The 18,251-nt window shown below is 32.8% G+C and overlaps 1 protein-coding gene across 1 annotated transcript; it reads right to left on the bottom strand.

The window, feature by feature from the left end:
• Nucleotides 1-752: 752 nt before the first annotated feature.
• Nucleotides 753-7,018, bottom strand: LOC127733726 (uncharacterized). The gene is made up of 5 exons (XM_052243042.1): nt 7,009-7,018; nt 6,274-6,566; nt 4,715-5,102; nt 3,222-3,401; nt 753-1,359 (listed from the first exon to the last, which is right to left on the bottom strand). The coding sequence occupies exons 1-5, from the start codon at nt 7,016-7,018 to the stop codon at nt 1,148-1,150; spliced, it is 1,083 nt and encodes a 360-aa protein (XP_052099002.1). The 3' UTR covers nt 753-1,147.
• Nucleotides 7,019-18,251: the final 11,233 nt, after the last annotated feature.

The following is an 18,251-nucleotide window of genomic DNA, read 5'->3' on the forward strand; positions in this document are numbered from 1 at the left end:
TAATTATATTCATAAGTACGTCTGAACCAGTGACAACTCTACAACAGATATATATATATATATATATATATATATATATATATATATATATATATATATATATATATATATATATATATATAAGTACATCTGAACCAGTGACGACTCCACAACAGATTTTATCCATCGGATCACCAGCAGTGATGGTGATACAAGGCTGAAAATACATTCTGTATATATAAGTCGTCTAAACAACAGCCCAACAATGTTAGGGAGCTATCATTTGATTTTTATGGGGGGGGCTAGGATGAAAATTTTTGTCCTGCATTTTGTTTTAGTTGTAATCTCTGTCCTGCCTTTTTATTTTTCACTCTATTCGGTCCTGCCTTTTTTTCATTAGTTTATCCTGATTTTTTTTACATAAATTGTCATCCTGCCTTTTTTTTTTGCCAAGTTGCTCATCCTAGACCACCCGACCACCTAAGCTCTAGAGCCAATATATGTTACAGGCATTTTCTAAATTTAGGCATTTTGTAAAATGACTGAATTTTCAGCAATTTATAAAATGCCTAAAACATTGATAGGCATTATATATAAAATGACTGAAACTTTGAAACAAAATTCAACAAATTTCCTGTTCAGTTTCAGGCAATTTGTAAAAAAGAGATATCATTGAGATTCATATGACAAAAAGAGAACAAAAACACATCATCTTGCTAAGAAAATAACTAATGTTTCGGTAGAATTAATTTATTCTTCAAAAACCAGCTGGGAAAGTTTGTATGTCATATGATATGTTCTTATTAGTGATACTACGTTAAATCTTTCAACAAGGTAGATTTAGCTTTAAATTTTACAATTTTGTTATTTCACCAGATCGTCCAGTAATTATTTCATGGTATCAGTCATCACTGATGCACAGGTTCAATAGTGTAAAACATTGTCAGTTATGTGTTTTTTTCTTAAAATTAATATGAACATCATAATTGCTTTAATTTTTTTATTCAACGTCACAAAACCAACATAGATAAAAAACCAAATCAAGAATTTATACAATAGCTTGCACTTTATCCAATAATAGGAGCTAAACCGTCTATGTGCCGTATTATAAAAGAACGCTTATCAATGGCACAATGACAAACCAGCTAGGTATAACTCAGCTTGCACTTTATCCTACAACAGGAGGGAAACCGTCCATGCGCGGTATTATATAAGAACGCTTATCAATGGCACAATGACAACCAGTTCTAACTCTCTGTGTGTAAGGTTCCCATTCATCCAAGTCAACTACTGCTCCCGTCCTAATCATCATCCGACAAGATCCGGGACGACGTCGTAAAAATGTTAAATTAATTATACCGGGAATGCATGCACCTTGTGCTGAAATAGAGAAAAACAATATTACTACTTCAGTCATTTAGTTAACGTATACGACGACGTGCATATAGCTGAGTCTACAAATGTAACGTCTTCAAAATACTTTTAAAAATCATTTACGACGTCGACATTTTTTTTCCATGCTCAGAAAACAAACGCGTAACAAAAACACTGGACACTTAGTTTATCACATAACTTTAGACATAAACGTTCAACATATTTCTTTTTTTTTCGAACAACAAAGTGCAGCAAATACACATTCCGGAAATATAAATAAATATATGCTAAGAGCAGTCTAACGGAAATAATAAGCGACTATGTCGTGGACCCTATTCAGAAAATAGCGTTAAAACGTCATTTCTTTAAATTGTAACATAATAGCTGGACATTTAAAATTGTCAGGTGTTCAGCCTGGACTATCGAATCATTCATATTTTGCAGATTTTTTTAAACCTCTTGTTATGCACATATGGAATATCAAGTTTTTTTTCGAAATTAAAAAATAGCAATTACATATTTTTTTTTACCGATTCTTACATTTTCGAATATTAATCCTTCCAAATTACTACTTCTTACACATAACGAACTACATTCCAAACTCATCTTCCATGGCCGTTTTTGAATTTTGTTGCATTGAATTTCGATTGACGTCATAGTCCGTTTCAAACTTTATAGAGTTAATTTTGATAACCTTACAAGTAATGTGGATTTTAATGGCTAGCATTCAATATCTTATCATAAAAAAACTTCCTATTTTAAAAGATATTTTAAACACGATTGTATAAAACTACTTTTAAAAGCGCATTTTACAGTTGCCGTCAACTTTGTGCACGCCGTCATACATGTATCAATAACGAAGTTAAACTTGCATATGAGCTGTTAACGTGGTAAAGTTAAAAAAAATATAGAACGTGTCACAGATTAATAATTTTCTAGAAAGCTTATAATGGCTAACACAATTACCCAAATATCATTAATATACAGCTAGAATGAAAAAAGCTTGTGTACGTTTTTGGGTTATCGTAATTTGAAATTTAATATATCATCACTCATTATATGTGAATTAAGAAGGATAAGTTACGAATAATACTTTGCTTCTCGTCAATGGTTGCCTTTTGTCATGTCTTATTTTTTGTTGTTATCATTCAAAGACTTGTTTGTTGACGGTAGATCCCTTTTCGTCTCTGTTAAATTTGTTCACAACGTTTTAGCAACGATTTAAATCTGGAAGTATTGTATATGACGCCTGTTTATTGTTTAGGAATGCGTGTTGACCTTTAAATGTCTTTTGGATATTAGTGTCGTTGGGTTTCTGTCTCATTGTCAACCCATATCTCCTTTTTATTATCTTTATGTATGCTGTTTTACTTCTGCCGGACAAACAATACTACTTATAAAGTGTGGTGCCTATAGAATATTTTGATCGCAACATGAAATTTATCGATTGATGATTGGTTGATTGTTGCTTGTTTAGCGTCCAGTGGCAACTATTTCATGCATATCCAGGACGAGGAAATCAATGAATACACATTAGTGAATGTTTAGATACTAAAATTCCTTACACCGTACAAACATTTCAAAGCTATTTAAATTCATGATACAAACGTATCGATGTAACTGCCAAGAAAGGTGACAATCCGTGAAAACAAGTTGTTACTGTTCTCAATTAATAACTTTATTTCTTTAATATCTGTATGATCTTTATAAAATTAAAAACCAATAAATGGTGCCAGAATAATAGTCAAAATCACTGATCAACGCGGTGAGTAAAAATGGTGTGTCATGAATGTTAAACCACTAACATAAAACTATTTTTTTTTTAAACTAACTGAAAAAAAGTATAAAGTTTCTAAAATAGTACTTACGCCTTCCACTAAAGCTAAGACATGTCAGATCAGTGTCAACACACACAGCCTCGTTAAGTTTCCTAGGATACCGATCTGATGGTAGTAAAGTTGTAACAGCACATTCAGAACAAAGGCTTAATAAACTGTTCTTAACAGGAGCACCTTTCTTTACACAATATTGTTGTACAGATGTTGAACCTGAAATCGGCAATGTTCGTTTTTTTTTATCATTATGGTCCATTTAGATTCAGTCTAAAAGTATATGCATACCAATGATTCTTTTATCATTTGTCATAAAGTGATATATTCAAAAAAACGACTTTCCCACAAAGTGATTGTAAGTGTTGTTATAACAATAACTATACATGGAATTTTTTTATCCTTCTAAACGTACACATAATGAAAACTAAAATAAATTGCTGACACAGATACATGTCTTGCCTGTATGTAATTTTGACAGTATAATACAAATGTTGAAAGTGAAATGGAAAAAGTTTTAAAAACATGTAAAATGGCACAATTTTCTTCAAGGTCAAAAGACCACGACTGAGGGGATGAGACCAAAAGATCTCCACGGAAATGAGATGTGCCAATGATAAAACAACTATTTTAGACTTAGATGCATGATTTTATTAGCTGTATTTGGCTTTGAGCTAGCTGTCAGTAACTGCGAGTACTCTCAGATCTGTACTTTTTTGTTGTGGGATGTACCCTGCCACGTCCGGTCTGTGTTTTTGTTAGATGTATTTCTTCTTTGTATCATTCTGATGAGTTAAGCCCTTTTCAACTGATTTTTATAATTTGTTCTTATGTTGTACTGTAACACCACTGTCCCAGGTTAGGAGAGGGTTAGCGCCTACAAACTAGTTTAACCTCGCCACATTCTGTATGTGCCTGTCCAAAGTCAGGAGCCTGTAATTCAGTGGTTGTCGTTTGTTTTTCGTTCATTATTTTGTACATAAATCAGGCCGCTAGTTTTCTCGTTTGAATTGTTTTACATTTGTCATTTCGGGGTCTTTTGTAGCTGACTATGTGGTATGGGGTTTGCTCATTGTTGAAGGACTTACCATTACCTGAAATTGTTAACTTCTATGTCATTTGGTCTCTGTTGGAGAGTTGTATCATTGGCAATTATACCACATCTTCTTATTTTTATAAATATCAAATATCATTGACTGAACATTAGGGGTTCTCCTTTAACTGAGACAATTCCAAACTATGGAAAAGTTTCTAAGTCCATTAACCATGGCTGTGGGGTGGGCCATATAACCTCCCAAGGGAATGAAATATGTTGAATTCGTCGAGGAGAAACAAAACACCAGGGTATTTATTGACCATTTTTTATTATACCATGCAATTCAACATACTCGTGCTTTTTTTCTCAAATTTTCCATTCGACTCCCCCACCACCCCCTGCAGTCATAAAGTAAAATTAACCCTATATAAAACATTTCGAAAATAGTATGTTTTACTGTTTTGTCATAACACAAGATAGATTTGTGTCGACTCACCTTGTGAGTTTCTTTTCTTTCTTTTGTATTTGTGTTGTTGTAAAGACATCAAAATTTTTGGATTCGTGGAAATTTTCATAGATCTGACGTAGTCCAACAATTGTTGTAATGTTATGCCATTTTGTACGAGAAAATCTGAAATTGTATGATGAATTGCTGAGTGAGAACTCTCTGTTGTATGAATCTCCATATCTGTGATGGTTGTATTAATATTATTATGAACAATGTCACTTGTAGATTCGAGTAAAGTTGTATTAGCACTATTTGAATTATTTGCACTTTTTATGGAATAAACCACGTGATTCCACTTCCGTAAATCGTCTTCAAGTTTATCTTTATAAAGAGGAGATTTTACACTTTCGAAATGATTGTCTATGTCCTCTTCATCCTGAAAAAAAAATTGAATACATGCATTTATACTCGAGATTACATAATTGTATACACAAAAACAATGTATAGCACAGGAAGTATTCACTTCTAGACAACTGGATGGGTTTCAATTTAACATTGCTCAAGTCAACTCCTTTTAAACAAGCGAGGGGGTTTCAATGTAGCATTCCATAACTCCTTCTAAACAAGCGAGGGGGTTTCAATGTAGCATTCCATAACTCCTTCTAAACAAGCGAGGGGGTTTCAATGTAGCATTCCACAACTCCTTCTAAACAAACGAGGGGGTTTCAATGTAGCATTCAACAACTCCTTCTAAACAAGCGAGGGGGTTTCAATGTAGCATTCCATAACTCCTTCTAAACAAGCGAGGGGGTTTCAATGTAGCATTCCATAACTCCTTCTAAACAAGCGAGGGGGTTTCAATGTAGCATTCCATAACTCCTTCTAAACAAGCGAGGGGGTTTCAATGTAGCATTCCATAACTCCTTCTAAACAAGCGAGGGGGTTTCAATATAGCATTCCATAACTCCTTTTAAACAAGCGAGGGGTTTCAATGTAGTATTCCATAACTCCTTCTAAACAAGCGAGGGGGTTTCAATGTAGCATTCCATAACTCCTTCTAAACAAGCAATGGGGTTTCAATGTAGCATTCCATAACTCCTTCTAAATAAGCGAGGGGTTTTCAATGTAGCATTCCATAACTCCTTCTAAACAAGCGATGGGGTTTCGATGTAGCATTCCACAACTTCTAAACAAGCGAGAGGGTTTCGATGTAGCATTCCATAACTCCTTTTAAACAAGCGATGGGGTTTCAATGTAACTTCCCATATTAAAGTCTACGTAGACAACGAAGTGCATTTCAATTTATCATTTCACAATTCCTTTTAGTGAAATGAGTGGATTTCAATGAAACATTCACAAAATCTTTATTATATACTCTGTGCAACCCTATTTTATTTTCGTTGATAATGTTTGGGGTTCACATTGCATAGCATAGATATAGCAAAAGATTAAAGTCATATAAATAATTACTTCTAAATAAGTAAAGGGATTTTCAGCTATGGACAGATGGAGTATATTTATTTTTTATCTCTGTTCCCAGTTTTTAAATTATTTATGATTATTATCTTTATTATATTGATAAGTGAATTACTTGTATTACAACGTACCACAAATGACCCCAAGTTGAGCAAGTTTTTAAATTTTCTTGCAGAATCATCTTCCGTCGCCATGAGTTCTGGAACGAATACTCCTCCTTTTTCTATCAGCATGCTTTGTAAGCTATCTGCTGAATGTGACATTCTTTTTCGTACTATATGATTCTGTGGACATGTAATAGGTATAGACTCGTTCACTATTGCCCTATACGTTTTTGCAGTAAGTTGAACTACTGTAGTCGTTGGTAGCGGTGGTGTTGGTGGTTCTGACGGTGTTGGTGGTGTTCGGTATGTTTTCAATCCTCCTATAAATGAAAACGTAAAACTCTAACTTTATTTTGATTCTTTGGATTACTAAAGAAGGTAATGATGTTATATCTAATAATTGCATATGATATGATGAAAATTAATTTAATTTGCATCCATGACGACATGTATATATTTACAGAGAGAGTTAGATATATGTGTAAATTCGTTACACATATATCTAACTCTCTCTGTAAATATATACAGATGCAAAAAACAAAGTAATGAACAAAATATAAATTTTGCTTAAAAAATTCACCCGAATTAACCGGCGAATAAATTATGTTATACACATTTGACAAAAAAAATCATCAACAAATATTTCATGTTATGGAATACATGCAGTCAATTAAAAAGCTTACTTTTTAACATGAATCCTTCACTTAACAAAATTAATGATATTAGCCAAATCTTCAGTTGTAAAAAATCCATTCCTGCTACTTAAATCCATTTGCTCATCTTACATAACGGCTTTTAATTGAAATGACTTTGACAGAAGTCGTGAAGTAAGGATAAGACAAGCAAACCACGTGATTTTTTCACCAATGAGAGTTGATTAATTTAATTCCAAAATATTAAGTAAATATTAATGTTTGTCCAAAATTACATATATCTTGATAAGTTATACACAAATATTCCTCTAAATCCATAACACGTCGATCTTGCTGGATTATCGTGATTATTTTGGGGGTTTGTTTGGTCGGGAAAGCATTAATGAAAGTAACAATATTAAAATAGAAATGTGCTCTTTACGTGAAAACGTCATTCACCAATTATATTTCTTTTAACACGCGTTTTTTTTTTTACATGTTTGAGATAATTATTAGCATATGATTTCAAATGAAAATATGAAGGAAGTTATGTTGTATTAGATGTCCTTTAAAGGTGACATTCTAGAGGAGGATGTTTACTGGTGATTCTTTAATGCATGTACGTATGGCGTAGTCTACCTACGTTTGGATTTAGCTCAGTAAATGTCATACAAATATATTTTTAAAAAGCGTGTAATTGTAGGTGCATTTGTTTGGTCATCAAAAAATAAAATTAAATAGAGCTTCGATACCTAGAAATGTCTCGTCTGCGTAGCTGAATTGTGAAATTCAGACCAAGACACTTATAAAACATAAGCACAAGCACATAACCCTTTGAAAGGATCTACAAGTTCTTCTAAGTACTCAATCTTTCTCTTATTTTATTACTATAAGTGAAACAACAAAAGGTACAGTGAAGAACGCAGAGCTCAGAAATACACTGAAATCGATAACATCAGTACTATAGATGACAAAAACAAAACTACATGGAACACCTTGCTAGTTATTAACGTATCAAAGAATGCCTGCATTTACTGAAGGCTAGCTAAAAGTACGTTTAATTGTTTACTAACATATAGTACAACAGCGTAACGTTTAGCACAAAGAATATCAAAATGTCGCATATCATATTACAGAAAAGCATATGGCTTTTACTTTATTGTTTTACTTTACCAAAAGTATTTACTTAATTAATTCTGGTCTCAACTCAAATATAAAAATTCAATAAGCTTAGAAAACTCTTCAATGATAATGTTAATTATCTACCAGTGTAATATATTAAATTCATCATTTTACAAAAACCCGATTCTAGAAATAGCTTTTACATTGTTCGTTATAAGTTAAACAATTCAACAGTTCGTAATAAGGGAGGCCACATATATTTATTCATGATTGGGGTGCGTCTGTTGTGTGCGGCTTGCCTAAGCATTAATACATACTCCATCTTTATAGACAAATAAGTAAGAAAGGCGAAGATATGTGGCCCTGTTATTTGCTGTAACATCATAAAACTGTCAAATATTTTGGTAGCTCTAGGAGAAATGATTGCTTGAACGCCTTTTGTTTCCCTTGATGTCAATATTTTTGTCCGAAAGTAATAGAATTCAACATGTGTTTCTCATTGCAGAAAAAATGTATTTTCTATATTATTTTGATTTGATTTTGATGTCTCAATTTGAATACGGTTCATATGAAAACTTTATCAGCGCCAACGTGATTGGAAAATATAAATATAAAAGACCATGCCTCAGGAGTCACGAAAGCTCTTAACAATTTAGAATTAAGAATAAAATTATTTAAATGTGGTGCACACTTTTGAATAACCCGCTACGTTTTGGTCCATAATTCTGGTCTCAACTCAAATATAAAAAGTCGATAAGCTTAGACAACTCTTCAATGATAATGTTAATTACTATCTACCAGTGTTCATGATAAAATTGAGAATGGAAATGGGGAATGTGTCAAAGAGACAACAACCCGACCATAGAGCAGACAACAGCCGAAGGCCACCAATGGGTCTTCAATGCAGCGAGAAACTCCCGCACCCGGAGGCGTCCTTCAGCTGGCCCCTAAACAAATATGTATACTAGTTCAGTGATAATGGACGTCATACTAAACTCCAAATTATACACAAGAAACTAAAATTAAAAATGATACAAAACTAACAAAGGCCTAATTATTTTTCATGTTGGACACCCTTAGGATCATTAACCCAGGGTTCACATGAAAATTTCTACCAATGGTTCAAATTTGCATTTTAGTTAATATATTGCTTATAGAATCCGAGATACAGATCTAACCACGAAAGCATAACATTGACCCATGAAATATGAAAATGACGTCAAGTTAAGATAAACTTTACAAGACGGACTTGTACACCTAACAATGATGCCATACACCAAATATAATTTTTATTATATCGACGCATTATTGTAATTACACAAGTCACTATAATGAATAATCTACTATTTGAGATACGCACTTGACCTCGAAAACTTGACCTTGAATACTGGTCACTGGAACGAGCATATGATTTCTTGACAATTTGTTAATTATTACCGAAAAGTATGATGACAATGAAAACAAACATGCAAAATTAACATGTTGAAAAAATAACCTTTGGGAGCTCACCAGTTAGCAGCACATGCCTCATATTAAATTTCCAAATTGTTATAAGCTCCTGAAAGAAGCATAAATGGTATAAGGTCCAGAAAACCTTCAACTGAACATGGCAGCAAAGAAACTACATTCTGATTTTTGTTTTTTTTTCTCGGGATTTTTCGTAAAATTTTGCCATAAAGGAGCATACGATTTTCCGCAAACTTTGATATGATTGCGCTAAAAAGGAGCAAACAATTTCCCTCGAATATTTATATCTAATTGCCGAATAGTATGATGACAAGAAAAAGCAAACATGAAAATCCACTTTAAATCACAAACTATATAGCCCAAAACGGTTCTTGTCAAATCCTTAGCACTTGGATCGGCAGTATAGGTCATAAAATTGATGTCTTATCAAAGAAAAAAAAAAACAAAACATAGTTTTAGTAACGAAAATACTATTGAACAAGGAAATCAAGAATCCAAATGTCCATTTGAAAAAAAGTACTGAGAAAAGCTATAAAAGACATATACATTTTAAGATCAGAGAAAAGTATAATTGTCAAGATTTATGTATAAATAAAGTGCATTCAATGAACATTTGCACTTTAAGGTAATATATACCCGTATAGTGAATTTATTTTAAATTTGATAGTGATTTCCTCTTGTACTTTTGCAATGTTCAATTCGTAATATTCATGACCAGAACCTTAGCTTGAACAATTACGTCATTTGTTTTTAACTCTGCATACTTTGACTTCCGAAACATTAATTCACATTTGTACATTAACATCAAATAAATTTGAATTCAATTGCTATTGAAATACAATTACATCCGATTAGAATTAAACTTTAATGAAACTATTCAGATAAAAGTACACCAAAGGACGGAGGTTATATATACCAACTTTGAAACGAAAGACGTGATATCCAGGTTTTAACCAAATGAATATGCGACGGAACTATGGGACACATTATAAGTCAATTGAGGATAAAATTAAAGAAGCCGATATGTCATCGCACTTGTAATCTGAAAATTTGTTTTTAGAAAAAAAAAATCCTCTTTAGTAATTGAATATAAATTTCTTATTTTTAAAGTTTTTCTAGTTCGGTTTTTGCTTTATAGAAAGGAGTAATTAAGTAACGATATTTGCCATATTATTTTCGAGAAGTATTGTTATACAGTTATCAATAATGTATAAATATAAAAATAAGATGTCGTATGATTGCTAATGAGATAGGCACATACAGAATGTGGCGGGATCAGACATGTTTGACGACATCCATTACTTCCCCTGACCTGAGACAGTGGTGTAACAGCATAACATAAGAACAAACCATAAACATTAGTTGAAATGAGCTTGTTCGTCAGATCTATATAATAAGCACAAAAACACGGAAACAAAAGTACTGATCTGACTTTATTGACAGTTACTGAAAGCTAGTTCAAAGCCAATAACAACCAACAAAAACAAGATTTCACACCTTGTAACGTGTAGCCTGCTTAACTGATCACGATTGATTTTATGTTGAAATTCTCTTAGATAAAGGTTTTACTACACATATCACATAAACTTACAATTTTCAACGATCCTTTAGATCTTGTCAAGGTCAGATGTTCTCTGTCATACCAACAAGTACACTATACAAAAAATCCATACACCAAAAATCGCTTATCTGTTGCTTATAGAAAACAGGCCTAACCACAAAAACTTGACATTGACCAATGAACCATGAAAATAAAGTCAAGGTCATATGATACCTACAAGCTAGAGCTATGTGCAACTAACAATCATTTCATATACCAAATATTCACCTACTGCTTATAGTATCTTGGAAACAGACTAAAACACAAAAACTTAACATTGACCATTTAACCACGAAAATGAGTTCAAGGTCAGATGATACCTGCCAGACGGACAAATGCATTTTACAATAATTCAATATATCAAATATAGTTGACCTATTGCTCATAGTATCTTTGAAACAGACAAAAAAAAACAACTTTACTTTGATTCATGAACCATGAAAATGAGGTCAAGGTCAGGTGATAACTGCCAGACGGACATGTACACCTTACAATCATTTTATACACCAAATATAGTTGACCTGCTACTTATAGTATCTGAGAAATGGACGAAATAATTACGGTTGACATACTTTGGGAGGCCTGCTACGAATGATTCCGACAACAAAGGTAGGCGTGTTATACACCATTGTGTTGATAAATCAATTAAGATTTACGGCATAACAAGTTTTAGTGGGGTTGACAACCGAGAAATCGAAATATAACGGAAGTTCGCGACCGGGTGACCTTTTTCAAAATTGCGAGTTAAGTACAAGTGTGTTATATTAAGGTATATAGGATTTTTTTCAGAGACAAGTGCCCGTGGGTACAAGATATGATGCATTAAGGTCTTTTTACCTTATGAAATATAAAGCTTCATACAAATAGTGTACGGCATACTGCGACTTTCAGGCGAGACTAAATTATGTATCAAAGACAAAATATCAATCAGTACCCAACCAATGGATTTAGCGTAAAGACATCATAAACAGTCTAGGAAAACACGACCCTGTGGAATGCCAAAATATAAATATCGACAGGAAGTAGAACCGTAAGTGTTTATATCATAAATGTATAGCAATACATCTTTAGTTATGATTTTATTTATTGATAACACAATCAATGTTAGCACCGATATGTTGGCTTGCAAGCATGATATTAGATAAGTGTTCTTCGGCTGTTGTCTGTTCTTTGGTCGGATTGTTGACTCTTTGACATGTTTCCCATTTCCATTCTCAATTTATTTCACAAATATTAATGTCTATACTATATGTATGAAGACCATCTATCCTGTCAAAACACCAGAAAATAGCAAATATAGCAAGTGAAACACTGCTTAAATTTAGATTTATAGCACAACCAACAAGATATTTCAGCAGAAAGTGTTTTCGAAGAATTCACACTGCCACCAAACACTTTCATTGTTGTTGATTAATTTTAGGTATGGTTAAAATAATTTTGTTTCAATCATGGTGTTACAGAGTCTTAATAATGTAGTAAAGTGGTTTTTCGTCAATTTTACTTATATCCATCAAACAAAAATATTGTTGAAGATAATCAATCTAATTAAAATATAGAACTCGGATTTCGTTATACTACCGTATGTAGTATAACGAAATCCGAGTTCTATATTTTAATTAGATTGGAAGATAATGATCTCAATGGTTTTTAATGAATTTTGATTCTTCTTTTCATCAAAAGATTTTTATTTTTTAATTTCAAAATTTTGTATTTCTCAGAAGTTTAGTTAAATGAGTGCCAATAGAAAAGAAATAGAAAATACCTCTCTTGGTTCTGGTCCTTTTGAAATGACAAAAGCCTGGAATGACAAAAACCTGGAATGACAAAAGCCTGGAATGACAATACAGCAAGTGTTTTAAGTCATTTGTTAGTTGAATTATAAGCTACATCCCATTTTATAACCCTTGCTAGAGGGGTTCAATATGATTGAAACTTGCCATCGAAAGTGCATATTTTGGGTTAAAATGAGGAACTTATGAACTTTGGGGTCTCAAATTTGGAAATTTTTGAAAAAATTTATAAGAAATACAAAAAACTTAAAAGAGCTTTCACTGCACTTAAATAAAAAAGAGAGGTTTGAATTTTTATTGAATGGAAACTACTCTGGTGTAGTGTTTTTTTTCTTTTGGTGCACAGTTGTATATTTACATGTGGCAAGTGTCATTTTCTGTAACTTCCGCATTAATACTGGCATACGACATATAAAAGAAGCACCTATATATGGCATGAAAGCTCATTGTAACTAAATTTCCATATAGCATATAAAAATAGGCCAAAATTACGGGGCGCCGGACGGGACTCTTGTGGTTTTGTACTCGAAATTCAATTTTGTACGGACAAAATGGTTTGTTCAACAAAAATGCATTCAGTTTAACAAAATTTGTTGCATACTACAAATTTAAATTTTGTCATACAAACTTATCTTTCAGTCGACAAAAGTATTTTTTATCATGACAAAAATTCATTTTTGTATCACAGACTTTACTTTTGTTACCTAATTTGAAAATTAGGCAACAAAAGTCAATTTTGTATGCAAATTTGTTTAGTTTGGATTCTGTGAACTAATTTGCATACAAAACTGAGATTTTGTCACAAAATTCAATTTTGTGTTTATTTTTGTGTAGACAAAATTGAGTTTTGTTAAAGAGAAGTGAAAATTTAACAAAAGTAAATTTTGTGTCACAAAAGTCATTTTTGTCACAAAAGTCAATTTTGTGTCACAAAAGTCATTTTTGTCACAAAAGTCAATTTTGTGTCACAAAAGTCAATTTTGTATGCAAAAGAATTCTCTCATCACGATTTTGTAAGAAGGCCTCTCATTGGATATAGTAACCGCGGTTCTCGCAGGTTCAAGGACACATCATATGGGTGATGCGCTATTCTGCAAAAGTAAGTATAAATACCTAATACCTAATAAAGTATATATGGCAAATATAGGACATTTTGTACAATATTGTTTATTCTAATATGACGTCCTTCTTTGGCTTTAAGGATGTTCGCTACTCTGTTTCAAAATAACAAGTTTTTTAAAAGACTATTACAGATTGATAGTATATAAATAAAAGAACTAAAAAAGCAGAAAAAAATGAAGGGTCCGTGTGCTTGTTTTCGAGATATATATGCCATTGAAAATTTGGCGGGAAATAATTTTCTCTAGATTTTTCATACATTTAACATTGGCACCCCTTTTCTTTTGAAAAATACGAAAAAATAACAAAGATTTTATAGGATTTTCAAGTTTGACTTTTTAAACTGTATGTAATAAAATTATGAAAAGAAAAGTAGGGGTTAGCGGGGAAAATTTTTAAATGAAACCACATGGATAAAACCAAAGGATTCCGAATATCCTGCAAAAATTCAAAAAACAAGAGTGCACACGCTGAAATGTCTCGCCTTCTTTACCAACCATTGATATTATGTTGATAGTCCTAAATATAAAGCTTTACTACAACTATCAACCTTGAACTTCCGACGTCAGTTGTTTTTCAAAAGACGATTTAGAGTATCGTGTAGTCATCTGTTCTTGATAGTAATCAGTTCTCGATAACAATGCGCGTGGTTAAAATAGACGTATTTTGCGAAATCGCACATGTTTTCTATTTATAGGGATTTCAAGGACAGAACAAAAACTCGCTTCAAGCAAGCAATAATTTCACCATTTCAAGTTTTCAGACAGTAGAAATAATATTCCCAAAACTACCCCAACTTCATCCCCTCGGTTCATAAATAGCACGTTTTAAAATGTAAACAAAACTTAGCTCGAAAAGAAGGTCAAGTCCGCATACGTAATACAAAACTGTAGGATGTGGTGTGACGTCGCTAAGGAAAAAAATCTATGGAACGCAGTTTGGGCCATATCTTATGATTTTTAAATTTAATTCAATTCAATTATCGGAAAAGTAATGCCCTTAAATATTGTAACTGTGACAGTAAAATATTGATAACAGCTGTGCGTGATTGGCATATCTTCATCTAACAACTTTTGTAGCCTGTCTATATTAATGTCTTCGTCCGGCATGCTACTTGTTGAGGCCATCGTAATTTAAAAAAAATAAAATATAGTTTGACCTACAAATGGAAATTACACCAAAGCATATTAAGATATAATAACACAAAGTAATCTCTATTTCAGTCAGGAAAATAGTAAACCTAAAAACATGAGTTTTTTTGTTTATTTAGACAGTATATCTTCTTCTAAAAACATTGAAATACAACACGTACGATTATTTATCTCTGGAAAAGGAAGGGGGATAAGTTGGGGGTCAGAAAAATTTGAAATTGGAGAAGGGGGTCCAGAGGCTTCTTTATGTAGGAGGGGTCATGTTTATTTATTTATTTTTTTTAATTTTCTTTTTCAAAAAGCACTCAATCACGTGTATCCCATAAGTAACATGGGTTTGTTTACATTAACGCAAAAGAATGACGTCATATTAGAATAATCACTATTGCACAAAATGTCCTATATTTGACGTATATACTTTATTAGATATTACTTACTTTTGCAGAATAGCGCATCGCTCACCCATATGATCATCCAAAACAATGAACGAAAAACAAATATGATATACAGCAACAAACAAGAACCACTGAATTACAGGCTCCTGACTTGGGACAGGCACACCCCCTTTTATTGGCCCTCATTCCTATCCACGTTAATTTTTGTACTTCCGAACATTTTATGGGGGCGGGATCAACATACCGTTATTGATATGTCAGACCGTACTGGTTACCGAAACTTTGGATACACCAAACAAGGTACTTCATATCTGAAAAAAAACAGGCAAAATATGCCCTCAATTTTAGAATTCATTCATACATTTTTGTATTATTGGAAATTGTCAGTCAATATGTGTTCTACGAGGATCACCAGTCCTTCACCTTTCATTTAATTGATACCTTAATAACTGAAATATTTTCTACATAGTTTTATATTTACATCTATGTGTATTTGTTTGAAATATGTACTACTTTCTTGTGTGTTCTTTTGTCACCGGGTCCGAATTAGTAGTTCTATACCTTTTGGTAGTCAAGTTAAGCGCAAAATAAAAGAATGTACACTCAAACCATTTTGGGAAAATAGCACAGACGTCCTTGCACGCTCTATGCAAGCCTTACTAAATTCCTGGAGACAGATTCAAATAAACACAAACTAAACGAAGAAAAAAATGAAAGAAAAGAAAAACACTGACTCCTTCTTTCGTGAATATATGTTTATAAATCAACAATAGTCAGACTCAATTTGGAAGGTTTTGTGGCTCTAAAAAGAGCCGTTTTCAATATGCGATTGTCTTTGTTCTGTAATAATCTGTCTGGGTGTTATCACTTTAACTGCTTCTTCGGCAGTGTTAACATTTGATTCTTCCTCTAACACTGCAGTTTAGACCGTCTTTCTTCACAGTTCCGTTACATCTGGTACCATAATGATGTCAACCTCGTCTTACGACTTTTTTCTACTCACGGAATGGTTATGCCAGTGTGACTCTGACTTCGAGTGAAAACAGTCTTTAACAGTTTCAATCGTTTACGATGAAATTATGCTGTTTCTTCGTCTATTGCCGATATTATACTGTGATTATAAAATTTGCATCTACTCAGATTGACGGCATTGCACCACACTGTAACTCGCCTATTTTTACACAGGCCTGCGCAGAAGAAAGTCCCGCGCTAAAATTCTATTTATTTGGCTAATTTACTTCACTATAATGCCGTCATAATCATAACTCCACCCCTTGCACGTGAAAAAGTGGTGTAGATTCGAACTGACAATCTAATAAAGTAAAAACAGCGAATATCATGCCGTTCAGTTAGGTGTTGTTAGGTTGCTGTTTAATTGATGTATACCTTGCATCTTCCTTTATTCATATTCTATGTTGTATGTGTCAAAAAGTTGTTACCTATTTACTAAACATTGAAAATATTTTCTCATTTTATAGCTGACGATTATCATTACAACATCTATTTCACGGCACCCCCCTTTTCTAAAAGAAATTTCAAAACACAAAAAAATGCAGAAAGCAAAAGTAAAACACCCCAAAAAATGTTGTTCCACACACAATACGAAACAAAACAAGCTACTTCTCTCAGAGGTTTTCATACTATATGAAGGGTTTGAACCCCTTATATAGTACACAATTTGCAAAATTTCCTCAGAGAAGGTATTGACAAAAATCTTGGTCGTTTATATACGTATTTTATACGTTTGTAAGGTTTTTGGCATTTTTCGTATTTTTTGAAGTCGTGATCTGCACAGACTAAAATTAAATAGTCCCAAAAAAATTTAAACAATGACTCAATCATAAAATGAGTCTTTATCATGCTTTTTTCCTGATAACAAACACAAATTTTTCAAAACTTTGAAATATTTCCGTATTATCATACCTTTTCCATCAAATAATTTTTACATATAAGTTTGCATTGCGACATTTGTAATCTAACCGCAGTCTAGTATATTACAGTCTAGTCTGTTGGGAACTTAGCCCTCGTCGGGACTGAGTGAAACCCGTACGTACATTGAGACGACGGGATTTAATCTTAGATGCAACTCTTCTCTTATCTCTCTCTCCAAGTAATGTTGTAAGATAAAAGGGGGGATGGTTGAGGTTGAAAAAAATACTATAATTCAAACCTGATACATTTCATTTTCTTATACGTGAGTGAGGAACGTTGTCGTTGGTGGTCGTATGTTATATCGTAATGTGTCCCCCTTCATTTAGAGAATTTAGTGTTACTATCAAATCTTTGATTGTTTCTGTTGAATTTTATATATATCTTTCATGGAATCTAGACAATTATGAGCGAGACATATTGTGTGTGTATTTGCCAAAGACTGTATGTATGCACCGAGATGTTTTTTTTTCTTTCTGTCGTCGGGCTGCTGTCCCATTGACGTATACACCCCATCTGATTCTCCTTCTATTTCTCACTTAATTTTTCGTGAACACTGCTGGCTGAAAAAATTGATATAAATCTGATAGTACTTATAAGACATATTGTAATGACATCTGTCTTTTGTTGAAGACTATATATACACGTCTCCCTCTAGATGTCTTTCGGTTATTTCTGTAGTTGGGTTGCTGTCTCATTGACGTATACCTCACATGCATCTCCTTTTATTCATGCATCACTTAATTTTCCGTGTGAACGGATGGCTGAATTTTTTTTTTATATATATATTATCATATAAA

This window comes from Mytilus californianus, unplaced genomic scaffold, assembly GCF_021869535.1.
Source record: "Mytilus californianus isolate M0D057914Y unplaced genomic scaffold, xbMytCali1.0.p SCAF_3, whole genome shotgun sequence".
NCBI classification, from domain to species: Eukaryota; Metazoa; Mollusca; class Bivalvia; order Mytilida; family Mytilidae; genus Mytilus; species Mytilus californianus.

Excerpts from the sequence above, each read along its gene's own strand:
- LOC127733726 (XM_052243042.1), bottom strand. Across the intron at positions 3,402-4,714 it reads AAAGAAAAGAAACTCACAAG|GTTCAACATCTGTACAACAA; the intron begins GTGAGTCGACAC and ends TGCCGATTTCAG. Across the intron at positions 1,360-3,221 it reads TCTTAGCTTTAGTGGAAGGC|CACAAGGTGCATGCATTCCC; the intron begins GTAAGTACTATT and ends TCTCTATTTCAG.